Source organism: Trichechus manatus, unplaced genomic scaffold (genome assembly GCF_000243295.1).
Source record: "Trichechus manatus latirostris isolate Lorelei unplaced genomic scaffold, TriManLat1.0 scaffold00025, whole genome shotgun sequence".
In the NCBI taxonomy this organism is placed as follows: Eukaryota; Metazoa; Chordata; class Mammalia; order Sirenia; family Trichechidae; genus Trichechus; species Trichechus manatus.
In genome coordinates this window covers 4029416-4044443 of record NW_004443961.1, presented here as the reverse complement: position 1 = coordinate 4044443, position 15028 = coordinate 4029416, and the positions used below count along the sequence as shown (strand labels likewise).

Genomic DNA, 15028 nt, shown 5'->3' with positions numbered 1-15028 from the left:
AAGCATTTCCTTTAGATAAATCTCTCTCTCTCTCAATGGTTTTTTTTTTGTATATATATATATATATGCTTCACTGTTTTTGCTTCTTTAGGGAACCCAGCCTAAGTCTCCTCTGTGTAAAAAACAAACAAAAACTCTCTTGACCTTACAATTAGCTACTACTTTCTCCCATTCCTTTCACAACTTGTTGCTGTTTTTGTTAGGTGCTGTCAAGTCAGTTCTGACTCACAGCGACCCTATGTAAACAGAACAAAACACTGCCTGGTCCTGTGCCATCCTCACAATCATTGCTATGTTTGAGCCCCCTGTTGCAGCCACTGTGTCAATCCATTTTGTTGAGGGTCTTCCTCTTTTTCGCTGACTCTTTACTTTACCAAGCATGATGTTGTTCTCCAGGGACTGGTCCCTCCTCATGTCCAAAGTATGTGGGACGAAGTCTCACTATCTTTGCTTCCAAGGAGCACACTGCCTGTACTTCTTTCCAAGACAGACTTGTTCATTCTTCTGGAAGTCCGTGGTATATTCAGTATTCTTTGCCAACACCATAATTCAGAGGCATCAATTCTTCTTTGGTCTTCCTTATTCATTGTCCAGCTTTTGCATGCATATGAGGTGACTGAAAATATCATGCCTTGGGTCAGGTGCACCTTAGTCCTCCAAGTGACATCTTTGCCTGTCATCACTTTAAAGAGTTCCTTTGTAGCAGATTTGCCCAATGCAATACATAATTTGATATCTTGGCTGCTGCTTCCATGAGTATTGACTGTGGATTCGAGTAAAGTGAAATCCTTGACAACCTCAATGTTTTCTCAACTAACAACTAAACACCTCTAAAAAAAGGTCCAGAGGCTCATGTCCCCCCTTCCTTCACTCTGATGGGGATTCTCCCCAAACCACCCACTAGCACAGTTATCCTATCATATGTTTTACCACCGCCACCCATCTGTCAGTTTGTCGTACTGTGGTGGTTTGCACGTTGCTAGGATGCTGGAAGCTTCGCCACCAGCATTTCAAATACCAGCAGGGTCACCTGTGGTGGACAGCTTTCAGCAGAGCTTCCAGACTAAGAAAGATTGGGAAGAAAGGCCTGAAGAGCTACTTCCGAAAAATCAGCCTTTGAAAACCCTGTGGATCCCAATAGCATAGTGTCCAATAGAGTTCCGGAAGATGAATCCCTTCGGTTGGAAGGCAATCAAAACACACAGTGGCCTCAACAATGGACTCGAACACACCAACAATCGTGAAGATGGCACAGGTGCAGGCAATATTTATACATGGGATCTCCACGAGGTGGTGCCGACTCCATGGCAACGAACGACAACACTTTATAGCAGCAAACTGTTTTCCCAAACATCGCTTGAGGTTTCACTCGCCATGGTGGAAATGAGATTAGTAAAGTGAGGAACTGTCATAAGTAAGGAGCCCCGGTGGCGCAGTGGTTAAGAGCTCGGCTGCTAACCAAAAGGTCTGCAGTTCAAGTCCACCAGCTGCTCCTTGGAAACCCTCTGGGGCAGTTCTACCCTGTCCTATAGGGTCGCTAGGAGTCAGAATCGACTTGACAGCGTAAGTAAAACAGATAGGAGGTTAACTGCACTGGCCTCTTCAACTAGTCTCTGGCTTCCGTCCTTGCCCCTTCTCAGTCTGTGCTCAAAACGGCAGCTAGAGAGAGTGGATTAAAATACAACCAGAGCTGGTGGCTGCTCTGCTCAAAGTCTCCTAAGGGTTTCCCATCTCGCGGCCAAAGTCAAAGTCCTTTCAAGGGTTACAAGACCCCTTTACTCTGCCTCCTCCTAGCCCCCATCTCATATACCCTGCTCTCCCCTCTCTCATCCACTCCTTGCTGTTTCTCAAACAAGCCGGCATGCTCCTACCTCGGGCTTTCCCCTTGCCGGCCCCTCTGCCTGGAACACTCTTTCCCCAGATGTCTATGTGGCTTGTTCCTCCACTTCTTTTCAGTCTGGCATCAACTGTCACCTTCTCAGCACGTCCTTCCCTGCCTCCCTATTGAAACTGCAACTCCCACCCTTCCTAGCCCTCTCTCCTGCTTTATATCACTCCCGAGCACTTAGCACCATGTGACATACTCCCTATTGTATCTTCCTCGTTTACTCTACTTACTGTCTACCTCTCTTCTCATGAATACGTGTCCCACAAGGACAAGAATTTTTGTCGTTAGGGTCACTGCTGTGTGCCCTGGGTTTACAGCACTCCCTGGCACACAATAGGTGCCAATACATATTTGTGGAATGAATGAGTGACTGAATGAACAATTTAAGTGTTGGCTACTGCAGGTGTATTTGCAGGATGAGGAGTCCCTGGGTGGTGTAGGGCTTTGCAGGGTTTAACAGAAATCAGCAAAGACTGTGCCTAACTCTTCAATCTCCAGATAAGAATTTAATAAATGCTTAGCTCTTAGCATCTGGAGAACCCTCTGGAGCACAGTTCTGCTCGGACATACATGGGATCGCCATGTGTCAGAATCAACTCGATGGCAACTGGTCTTGTTGTTTGGTTTCGTCCATGCAAAGAATTAACTCTCATACCTAATAAACCAAATCAAAAACCAGCAACACTGCTATTGAGTTGATCGTGACTCCAAGTGTTACAGTGTAGAGCAGAACTGCTCCATAGGGTTTTCTTGGCAGTAACGAATTGACAGCAACTAATGACAACAACAGTCTTTATGGAAACAGATCACCAGGCCCTTCTTCTGCAGCACTGCTGGGTGGGTTCGAACTGTCAACCTTTCGGTTAGTGATCGAGTGCAAATCACTTAAAGATGACTTCTAATTGCATTTCCCCTCACTTGCTATGTCTTCAAGAATCAAAGGCTTTAAGCTGGCTCATAAACATCTGCGTTCCTCATTTCAGTAACCAACTATTTCCAAGTGTCAGGCCCGCTGAATTAGCAGGGAACAAACATTGCAGTGGCTGGAATCAGAAGATGACATTTTGTCAGGACAACTCATACATTTAATGGTTTCTTCTTCTTTTAGGCCCGCATGCTGAATGGTTTAGGACATGGGCTGCGTGTGCCCTCTTTGTGATTTTTCTGAATTAAGGCAGTCATAAAAGCCAACGCTTAATAGCATGACCTATAAGACTTACGAGCCAACTCACTGCTCACTGTCACTCCTTTAAGTCTCCTGGAATTTCACTTCTGGCTAATTAATTGTTACTAATTAATTAACTGGAGTCCCTGGGTGGTGAAAACAGTTAACGCATTTGGCTGCTAACCCAAAAGTTGGCAGTTTAAGTCCACCCAAAGGTGCCTCAGAAGAAAGGCCTGGCTATCTGCTTCCAAACAATCAGTCATTTCCACCCCAGCCCACTGCTCTGAAGAAAGACGAAAGGAAGAGGACTCCTGGAAGGGGCTGTTGACGGCGGGCATGTTGGAGGTGGTCTTAGTTTGAAACCCCCAGACCAGGAGCAGGTGGGGACTGACATGAGCTGCCTCTGTCTGGAGGAGCAAATGACCGGGAAGACTTCAGCCGGGCACTTACTGCCCAGTACATTCACGATTTCTAAACAGTGTTTTTTCTTTCTGGAGACAAGGCATTTGCTCAAAATGAGAAAAGTACCTGCATCAAGCTTCTGGGGCTCATCCGCATTAAAACTGGAGCAAAGCACCGATCTGACACCCAAGGCTACGTGTGCAAAATGGGGAAGGTAATCCCTGCTGACCCTGAAGATGTATTTGTGTAACTGGTTCCAAAGGCTGGGGAACAACCTCTCAAAATCTTTCCCACACCAGTCTCTAGTGATCGGTACACGGAACACTGGTGTGCAACGCTTGGTTAGCAAGGGAGTATCTCCAGAGAACCCCAGGGCGAAAAAGGCACGATTATTCCACTTCCACGGGGAATTCGGGTGGGGGAGCCACAAGCCCAGGGTTATCCTCAATGTCCTTAAGGGATTTAACAATTAATTCTGCCCTCTTACCACTGCGAATGGAGCCCTGGGGGCGCAGCAGTTAAGCCTTCAGCTGGTAACCAAAAGGTGGGCAGTTCAAATCCATAGCTAGCTCCTTGGAAACCCTATGGGGGCAGTTCTACTCTGTCCTGTAGGATTGCTATGAGTCAGAATCGATTTGACGGCAACAAGTTTGGTTCTTTTTTTGGGGGGGGGGGTTACCACTGGGAAATCAAGGCTATCTCTTCTATTTGGCTGAAGGAAAATCAAAACGCTGTCTCTGTGGGGTCAGTGTGGGGCAGGACTGACCCTTCATACAAACACCCAGAGGCACTTCGCCCTCCTTGGGGGAAACAGAGTTAAGCAGTCAGGACTTGCTTCTCTCTTCCCTCCTTTCCTTCCAGGAGGAGCTAGGCAATTCCAGGGTGTTATTTATTTACCACCAACCTGACTTTCCTTGGGAGAAGGTTCTGGAGTATGACGTCGATGTCTGATCCTGAGGATTCCATTAACTTTCAAAGGCTTTTTTTTAGGGAAGGGGGTGCTGGGAGGGGGAAGAGGCAACACCAAATATTCTGAGCTTGGGAAGCAGGAGCTGGAAAGGAAGGCAGGAGAGATCAGGCAGGCCTGTCCTCCACCTGCCCTTCCCACAAACCCAGCTCCTATTTCCAAAGGGATAGGTGGGGACCGCAAGGAGTCTAAGTTCAGAGAAGGTGCAGCAGCCCTCACCTGCTAGGTGTCCCCACCTGTGTGAACTTCAAGAGGAAGGCAGGATGGCTTCCAACCTCAAACAAGCGCACCTTAGAACCCAGCTGCAGAAACAGAGAACCCTGCAGAAATTGAGAATCTAAGAATGATTTAACGCGTACATCTGAACAATGGTTCTGACAGTGGTGTCACGAGGGTTGGGGTCACCCAGTGCGGTAACTCATGGTGTCAACCCCCCGTGGACCTCCTCTTGTATCAGACCATACAGAATCCTTAGCAATGTTTTTTGTACTAATGTTACTCGTAAAGCATAATTCCCATATATCACTCCCTCTTTTCCTTTAATTACTACTTCATTCTCAAAAAAGTTATTGACATAGGTTCACAAATACTAATTACCACAATATTGTGGCTAAAACGCCACAGAATTTGACAAAATCAGCAACAGCAACGAAAATAACAGCGTGTGCCTGTAGCGCGTGCAGACGAAACCACATGATTGGAAGCGTCATTGTAATTGGGTAACAATAACAGCTCTGACCAGGGTGCATGAGAAGGTCCAAAAAGTAAATTAGCATAGAGTTTTAGCCTTGCAGGTGTATAGATACATGTAAGCTGGGCTTGCGATAAATGCTTTTGTTGTTATAGCTAACTACAGGGATATTTTCACAGACATTTTGGCGTCACCCCCCCACTGGTGAAGCCACTGGGTTCCGACAAGCACCTAGTCCAGTAACCCCTCGGGAGTGAATCACCTAAATACACCCTGGTTTAAAAACAAGCCAAGATGACTTAAGATTTATTTTCAATAGAAAAACAATGGGGAGAGCAAGCAGGCTCAGGAGGAGGAGAGCTATCTCAGCAGAGGACCAGGGTGGAAAGGGTGGATCTGACTTCTCTCGGGCTCATTCCCATGCCCTCCGCGGGCACTCGCTGCTCACCCCTGAATTCAGACACGACTCTGGCTGGCTTTCGGCGCCCCTGTGCGCGCTGAGGGCGCCTGTGCGTGGGAAGGAACCTTCCCAGGCACTGCCCAGGGTAAGCCCTGGCAACTTCCCTACCCTGCCTCTCCTAGCCCGGCCACCCGTGCGCCCAAGGTCCAACGGAGCCTCTGCCAGCCCAACCGAGGCCGACGATCCACATTCAATCTCTGTGGCGCCTCGGGGTTCAGGGAAAAAAAGGGGAGAGATAGGGTTTTAAAAAATCAAACCACGTCTGCTTCCAGACGGGAAGGAGGAGAACTACTTGCTTTCCATTCCCCCTTCCAAGCTCCCTTGATCATTTTGGGTAGAGGAGCTCGCGGAGCCCCCTAACGGGAGTCCCCGAGGAGCTTTGTTCTGCACGCGCAGAGATCCCCGCTCTGGGGAGAAGCCCCCGCGTGGGGTCAAAGCCAAGGCCGCGGGGGAGCCGAGGGTCCTGGCGCCGCAAGCGCCAGCGCCGTGACCACTCCGTGCCCACCCTGGTGCGCGCACACCCCGGGCCCAGCCTGGTGCGCGTCCATCTTCGTGCCCATTCTCGTGCCCACCCTAGTGCGCGCCCACCCTCATGTGCACGCGGCCTGGGCGCAGGGCGCGCGTGAGGGCGCGCGGCGCCCACCCGCCAGCACTCACCTAGCACCACTGCGGCCACGGTGGCCAGCAGCAGCCAGTTGTTCTTGACAAAGCGCCTGAAGTCGCAGCCCTTCTTTGCAGGCTTCCCCATGGCGGGTGCCTGGCTCGGAGCCGCCGCCGTGGCTACTGTACGCGGGACTCGGCTAGGCGCGGAGGCCGGGGCCCAGAACCGTGGCGGCTCCGCGGCGCGCTGGGGAGAGGGTGCGTGCTGGCTGCTGCCGCTGTCACCGCCGCCGCCTGGGACCGCGCCTCGCCTGCAGCTGGCGAGCCCGTGTCGCCTCGGCTGCTGTGCGTGGGGGCGGCCGGCTCCTCCCGCTGCCGCCGCGCTAAGCGCTCGACCAACCAGCGAGCGGCGAGGAGCGGCGGCGGGAGGCGGGTCGGGGTGCGCCCTGGGGCGCCCGGGTCCGAGGGGGATCGACTGGGAGGGCCCCAGCGTTGCGACGAGGACTGGGGTGGCCTCTCGGGGACCCTGCGCCCCGCCCGGCCTTCCGCTGAGGTCTCACTCCCTTCCTTCCACGCCCCCCTCTCTTGCTAGGTTTTCGGATTAAAGGTTTCCTTCTGTCCTTAAACCTGAGGCGGTTGCCGCCGGCCCCCCTGGATTTGGATTTCATCCTGCACCCCTACCCCCATACACACACATCAACTTTTCCCAAATGCCAACACTGGTGCCACTGGTTGGGAGAGGCTTTGAGGCGGGGAAACCGAGTTCTGCTCTGGGTACCCCTTACTCCTCACGAAGTCTGAAGCCTCAGTGAGGAGGAAAAGAAGGAGTGCTGGGTGCAGATCCGGATTTGGTGACCCTTCCCACGGGCGTCTAGTCTCATCCCCGACCCTCACAGGTATTATTAACCCTCTTTTTACAAGTCAAGGAAGGTGAGGCTCCAGCTGGATTTTTCTGGGGTTCCAGAGCGAGTAAGTGCGTTGTGTATGTGTTCCTATGCATCGGGTGCCGTCGAGTGGGTGCCGATTCATAGCGACCGTGTGTACAACAGAAGGAAACGCTGCGTGTTCCTCACAATCTTTGCTGACTTTGTTTCCAACTCTGTATATAGCCGTCTCTCATGGGACATCTTCCAACTTCGCTTCTGCTCCCTGGGACCTGCTTTGTGGCCCTTTGGCAAAGTAATGAGGATTGAGAACCAGAGCAGGTGTTCTGGAGAGAAGATGGCCGGCCCTTCCCTAAGGCCAAATGCCTTGGTAAGGCAAATACAGGAGAGCTGGAGGAACTAGGTTAGTGGTGCCAGAAAGACTCAGCACTGCTAACTGAATTTTCTCATTCTCCTCCTCCGTGCTTCTACCCAGTTTTTTTCACCCTCACATATACAAACTCTTCCCTTCTTTTACCACATCACCGCACCGGCAGCTCTAAGCTGTCTTCTGATTTGTTTTCCTAAAGTTAAATGAGCCCTACACCTTTGAATAAGATAATGTGTGTAAAAGGCTTAGAACAGTGCCTCATACACAGGCACTGTGTATTAGCTGTACTTGGAGTTAACCTGGGCAAGCACCTTCTGACTCCCTCTCTCGTCACCTGGTGGGGTGAACACACCCTGAACCACTTCAGACCCACAAGAACCCTTGCAGATTGATCAACAGCAATTGATATTTTCATACCTACAGCCCATATGGTGCATACTCGTTTTGTGCTCATTTAGGTTATGCAAATTTTAAATCGTGCAATATAAAAAGATGAACGAAGTCTAAATATACACACACATTTTGAAATAATGAAAATCTCCGAGATTAAAAAAAAAAAAAGTCAAGAATCACAGAAGTTCAAATCTGGTGAGCCAAGCGAACAGTAAGCTGTGTTTCTGCTATTGTTGTTAGGTGCCCTCAAGTAGATTCCAACTCATGGTGATCCATGTATAACAGAACGAAATGTTGCTTGGTCCTGTGTCATCCTCAAAGTAGTAGGTATATTTGAGCCCATTGTTGCAGCCACTGTGTTAATCCATCTCGTTGAGGAGCTTCCTCTTTTTTGCTGACCCTCTACTTTACCAAGTATGATGCCCTTCTCCAGGGACTAGTCCCTCCTGATAACATGTCCAAAAGTATGTGAGACAAAGTCTTGCCATCCTCGTCTGTCAATTTGTTGTCGTGTGGTGGCTTGTGTGTCCCTATGATCAAGGTGAATTAACCAGTAAGCAGGGTACGCGCTGGTTAGTAAGCAAGGTACACAGGAGCTTACTTACGCTTACTTACTAATCTGTAGTGCACAGTTTCACATGGGTTTCGCCACATCTTTGATGTGGTGAAAAAGAAGTGAAACTACACCACACATTAGTAAGTAAGCACAAGTAAGTCCGTGTGTACCTTACTTATGGGGTCATCCATCCCTGGCTATGATGCTGGAAGCTATGCCACCAGTACTTCAAATATCAGCAGGGTCACCCACGGTGGACAGATTTCAGTGGAGCTTCTAGCCTAAGATGACTAGGAAGAAGGATCTGGCGATCTACTTCCCAAGAAAAAAAAAAAAAAAACAACCAAACAACAACACACTTAGTCAATGAAAACCTTATGAACAACAGCAGAACTTGTCTGATATAGTCCTGGAAGATGAACCCTCAAGTTGGAAGACACTTGATACGATTGGAGAACAGCTGCCTCCTCATAGTAGAGTCAACCTTGATGTGAATGGAGTAAAGCTGTCAGGACTTTCATTTGCTGATGTGACATGACTTGAAATGAGAAGAAATAGCTGAAAACATCCATTGGTAATTGGAACCTAGAATGTGTGAAGTACGACTCAAGGCACAGTTCCAGTTTAGCTGGTAGTAAAAAAAAAAAGAATAAATAAGCAAATATATATAAAGCACTTACCATGAGCTTGTCGCCCTTCTAAGTACTTTGTTGTTGTTTTTATTGTTGTTGGGTGCCATTGAATCCATTCCAACTCATAGCGACCCTATGTACAATAGAATGAAACACTGCCTGGTCCTGTGCCATCCTCCCAATTGTTGTTGTGCTTGAGCCCATTGTTGCAGCCACTGTGTCAGTCCATCTTGTTGAGGGTCTTCCTCTTTTTCGCTGGTCCTTTACTTTACCAAGCATGATGTCCTTCTCCAGGGACTGGTCCCTCCTGATAACATGTCCAAAGTATGTGAGATGTAGTCTTGCCATCCTTGCTTCTAAGGAATATTCTGGTTGTACTTCTTTCAAGACAGATTTGTTCGTTCTTTTGGCAGTCCATGGTATATTCAGTATTCTTCACCAACACCACAATTCAAAGGCGTCAATTCTTCTTCGGTCTTCCTTATTCATTGTCCAGCTTTTGCATGCGTATGAGGCGATTGAAAACATCATGGCTTGGGTTTACCTTAGTCTTCAAGGTGACATCTTTGCTTTTGAACACTTTAAAGAGGTCTTTTACAGCAGATTTGCCTAATGCAATGCATCTTTTGATTTCTTGACTGCTGCTTCCATGGGTGTTGATTGTGGATCCAAGTAAAATGAAATCCTTGACACCTTCAATCTCTTCTCCATTGATCAGGATGTTGCTTATTGGTCCAGTTGTGAGGATTTTTGTTTTCTTTATGTTGAGGTGTAATCTATACTGAAGGCTGTGGTCTTTGATCTTCATCAGTAAATGCTTCAAGTACTCTTCACTTTCAGCAAGCAAGGTTGTGTCATCTGCATAATGCAGGTTGTTAATGAGTCTTCCTCCAATCCTGATGCCCCGTTCTTCTTCATAGAGTCCAGCTTCTTGGATTATTTGCTCAGCATACAGATTGAATAGGTATGGTGAAAGGATACAACCCTGATGCACACCTTTCCTGACTTTAAGCCACGAAGTATCCCCTTGTTCTGTTCAAACGACGCCTCTTGGTCTATGTACAGGTTGTACATGAGCACAATTAAGTGTTCTGGAATTCCCATTCTTTGCAATGTTATCTGTAATTTATTATGATCCACACAGGCTAACGCCTTTTGCATAGTCAGTAAAACACTGGTAAACACCCCGCACACACCTGTCACGTCTAAGCACTTTATACACATTAATTCATTTGGTCTTTGCAACAACTCAGTGGGGTAGGTACTATTGTTACATCTTGGGGCTGCTGGAAGAATGAAATAAAGTAATGTGTGTTATCATGATCATCCTCATTGTACAACTGAGGAAACTGAGGCAAAAAATGGTCAAGTAACTTGTCTAAGAAACCTCATAAGTACGAGGAGGATCAAGGATTTGAACCTCGATGGTCTGACTCTGGAGTTTGTATATTTAACCACCACCTCATTTATGAGGAACAAATACAGAATTGGTATGAGAAAATTACTCGAGTTATGTGAATTTAAATTTATGCAACATCAGGCTAGCAGTAATCCAAAAAACACAAAATAATAAATGCTGGAGAAGTTGTGGAGAGACTGGAACACTTATACACTATTGGTGGGCACGTAAAATGGTACAACCACTTTGGAAATTGATTTGTCGCTTCCTTAAAAAGCTAGAAATAGAAGTACCATACGATCCAGCAATCCCCTTCCTTGGAATATATCCTAGAGAAATGAGAGCCGTTACACAAATAGATATATTGCAGCACTGTTCATGATAGCAAAAAGATGGAAACAACCTAGGTGCCCGTCAACGGACGAATGGTTAAACAAACTATGGTATATCCACACAGTGGAATACTACGCAACGATGAAGAACAACGACGAAGCCTTGAAACATCTTATAACATGGAGGAATCTGGAGGGCATTATGCTGAGTGAATTTAGTCAGTCACAGAAGGACAAATATTGTATAAGACCACTATTATGAGAACTCAAGAAAAGCTTTTAATACAAAAGAAAACATTCTTTGATGGTTATGAGGGTGGGGAGGGAGGGGAGTGTTATTCACTAACTAGACAGTAGACAAGAATTATCTTAGGTAAAGGAAAGGACAGCACACACTACAGGGGAAGTCAGCACAAATGGACTAAACCAAAGCTAAGAAGTTTCCTGAATACAAACACTTCAACGGACAGAATAGCAGGGGCGGGGTTCTGGAGACCATGGTTTCAGGGGACATTCTCTAGGTCAATTGGCATAACAAAGTTTATTAAGAAAATGTTCTGCATCCTACTTTGGTGAGTGGCGTCTGGGGTCTTAAAAGCTATCAAGTGGCCATCTAAGATGCATCAATTGGTCCCAAGCACCTGGAGTAAAGGAGAATGAAGAACACCAAAGACACAAGGAAATTAGTAGCCCAAGAGACAGAAAGGGCCACATAAACCAGAGGCTTCATCAGCCTGAGACCAGAAGATCTGGATGGTGCCCAGGTACCACCAATGACCACCTGACAGGGATCACAAAAGAGAGTCCCTGATGGAGCATGAGAAAAGTGGAGTGTGGAACTCGAATTCTAGTAAAAAGACCAGACTTAGTGGTCTGACTGAGACTGGAGGATCCCTGAAAAGCATGGCCCCCGGACTCCCTGTCAATCCAGAACTGAAGCCATTCCTGAGGCCAACTCATCAGACAAAGATTAGACTGGACTATGGGACATGAAATGATACTCATGGGGAGTGTGCTTCTTAGCTCAAGTAGATACATGAGACTAAATGGGCAGCTCCTGTCCCGAGATGAGATGAGGGTCAGGAGCTGGTTGAATGGACACGGGAAATCAGGTGTGGAAAGGAGGAGTGTGCTGTCACAGTGTAGGGAGAGCAATTAGGGTCACATAACGGTGTAGGTATAGATTTTTGTATGAGAGACTGACTTGAATTGTAAACTTTCACCTAAAGTACAATTATGCAAGGTCTTCAAAAATCCATACAGGAGACACTACAGTGTCCTAAAGTACTGAGCTCAAGTGGACACTAAATACATTTTATAGGGTAGTGGTTGAAGTCCCGAGTTCTCTGTCCGTTGCTGCTGGTGGCACTTTATTCTATGTGATTTCTCTGCTTAAGGCAAGAAATTCTATACGAAGCATCACTTTGGGGTGGGAAGGACTGGTGGAGACCCCCTAGCAATTAACTTCTATTCCTTTTTACTTTCTTGACCTGTGATAATCGTCCACACAAATGCTCTCAAATTGGACAAGCATAACTTGACTGCTCAGTTCCTGGAAGAAAAAGTTCACTTTCCTGAGATAAGACCTTAAAACCAAGTGGGAAGAATTGTTAGGATTTTTTTTTTTTTTTTCCCCTTTAATCATCAACATCTCCCTTTCCTCCAGGTTCATCAAATTCCTTGACTGTACTGAAATAAACCTTTGGTGAATTCTTGTTAGGTTACATTTTGCCAGCTTGCTTATTCTTTTGTTTTGAAATATTTAAATAACTCTGCAGTTTCCTTTATTGTTATTGGGTTGTGGTTGTTTTTTACACCGTTGACTCGTGGACTTTCCTGGTACTTATTAAAGAGAGGAGACTTTGATGTTGCCACACAAGGTTAAACCAGCAGGTGACTGTCTGGCCTTATATATTAATTGGGATAAAAATGAAAAAAGGCATTCAGAAACAAAAAGTGAAACGTCAGCTTCTCGGTATGTCTAGAAATACTTTGCTGGTTGTGTTCTAATCGTCATAAAACATATGCGGTTGGTTGCTTTGTCCTCATACTGTGGTAACAGGGAGGAAGGGTTGATGGGTACCATAGTTTCCTTCAACATCTCTTTCAGCATCTGCAGCTGAGCAGTCTTTCATGACCAATGGGTGGTAAGAAGGATGCTGTCAGCATATCCAGACACTCTTTTTAGCAAGCTCTTCTTTATCTTCCAGTCTTGATGGAGACTTAAATTTATCTTGGAATGATGAATAACAGTAAAAGAACTGTAATTCATTAAACCTTCATAATAATTCTCCAAGCGATATCTTATAAAGATGATCTGATGCAGAGCCTTAGCTATTGGTAAACGTCCTTGAACTCTTGGCTTCAACAGGACTTTGCCCCCCCCCCCAGTTTTATTGCTCACTTCTGACACACTGAAGAACTATTCCGTTTCATGTTGTTTGCTGTTGTTAGGTGTCATCAAGAATGAAACACTGCCTGGTCCTGAGCCATCCTCACAATCATTGCTATGCTTGAGCCCATTGTGGCAACTGCTGTGTCAGTTCATCTTGTTGAGGGTCTTCCTCTTTATCACTGATCCTCTATTTTACCAAGCATGATGTCTTTCTCCAAGGACTGGCCCCTCCTGATAACACATCCAAAGTACGTGAGACAAAGTCTCGCCAATGCCAAGGAGCATTCTGGCTGTCCAATGCCAAGGAGCATTCTGGCTGTACTTCTTCCAAGACAGATTTGTTCGTTCTTCTGCCAGTCCATGGTGTATTCAATAGTCTTCACCAACACATTTCATTTTAGAACATGAAAAAAAAAAGTTCTCGATCTGCTTCATCCCAGCTGTGTGTCCTGGAACAAATCATTTAACCTCACTTACCTGGTCTGAAGTTACCACTTGAAATAGTAAATACAAGTGGTTAACACATATTTGAAATATATGAGAATCAAAAAACCACACCAGTTGCCGTGGAGTCAATTCCTACTCATGGTGACCCCATGTGTGTCAGAGTAGAACTACGCTCCATAGGGTTTTCGGTGGCTGATTTCTCAGAAGTAGATCACCAGGCCTTTTTCTCGAGGCACCTCCAGGTAGACTTGAACCTCCAACCTTCCTGTTAGCAGCTGACCCTCAGTTCCTGGTGGCAGGGATGCTGAGCTGAGAGCCACGGGATGGGCATGGCTGGGGAAGGCAACATTCTATGGGGTCTGGGGAGAACCCAGTGAACTGAACCAATGCAGAGGCTCCCATATTTGTTACTAGCAGGAGCCCATGTGAGCCTGAGGATGCAGGTAAATGCCCCTGGGCTCCCATCAGCCAAAAGAAGGAACAGAATCCACCTTCACAACTACCGATTTCAACCAGAAAGATCCGCAGGGCAAGCGGCAAGCTGCAGCCAAGGACACAAAGGACAATGTCCTGAAGACCAGAATCCAGCTAAGCCCACCCATTGTACTGGGTTGTTAATTTGTTGAAGTTTCTTTTATTCTGTGATAGATCTTCTTCATCTTATTTATTTATTCAAAGGACTGGGTCATTTGTCCTATAAAATCTCCCACATTCTAGATTTCAGCTGACTGCATCTTCACGGTGGCAATCCATTTGTTTCTCTACCTCCAGTATTTCCTAAAGCTGGTAGTTCGATATCGTTGTTGTTGCTAGTTGCCGTCGAGCTAGCTCTGCTTCATGGTGACCCCATGTACAACAGAACAAAACTTTGTCCAGACCTGTGCCATCTTCACGACCGTGGGTACACTTGAGTTCACTGTGGTGGCCACTGCGTATTTTGAGTGCCTTCCAACCTAGGGGGCTCATCTTCCAGCACTATACTGGACGATATTCTGTTGTGATCCATAGGGTTTTCACTGGCTAATTTTCGGAAGTAGATCACGAGGCCTTTCTTCCTAGTCTGTCTTAGTCTGGAAGCTCTGCTGAAACCTGTCCACCATGGGTGACTCTGCTGGGATTTGAAATACCGGTGGCCTAGTGTTCAGCACGGTAGCAACATGTAAGAAACAATACACGTGAAAAGAATAAAACATTAAAGTGTCTACGACATGTTCCTTCCTCCTTCCTTCCTTCCTTTCTTCTATCCTTCCTTCCTTTCTTCTATCCTTCTTTCCTTTCTTCTATCCTTCCTTCCTCCTATCCTTCCTTCCTTTCTTCTATCCTTCCTTCCTCTTATCCTTCCTTCCTTTCTTCTATACTTCCTTCGTTCCTCCTATCCTTCCTTCCTTTCTTCTATCCTTCCTTCCTTTCTTCTATCCTTCCTTCCTTCCTCCTATCCTTCCTTCCT

General features: G+C 46.7%; 1 protein-coding gene across 1 annotated transcript in view; it reads right to left on the bottom strand.

Moving 5' to 3' along the window:
* Nucleotides 1-6321, bottom strand: part of SLC1A1 (solute carrier family 1 member 1) — an 83522-nt gene extending 77201 nt beyond the window's left edge. The window contains exon 1 of the mRNA XM_004373473.1: nucleotides 6231-6321. Coding sequence (XP_004373530.1) covers nucleotides 6231-6321 — 91 coding nt within the window. The remainder of the gene's footprint in view (nucleotides 1-6230) is intronic.
* Between the last annotated feature and the right edge of the window lie 8707 nt (nucleotides 6322-15028).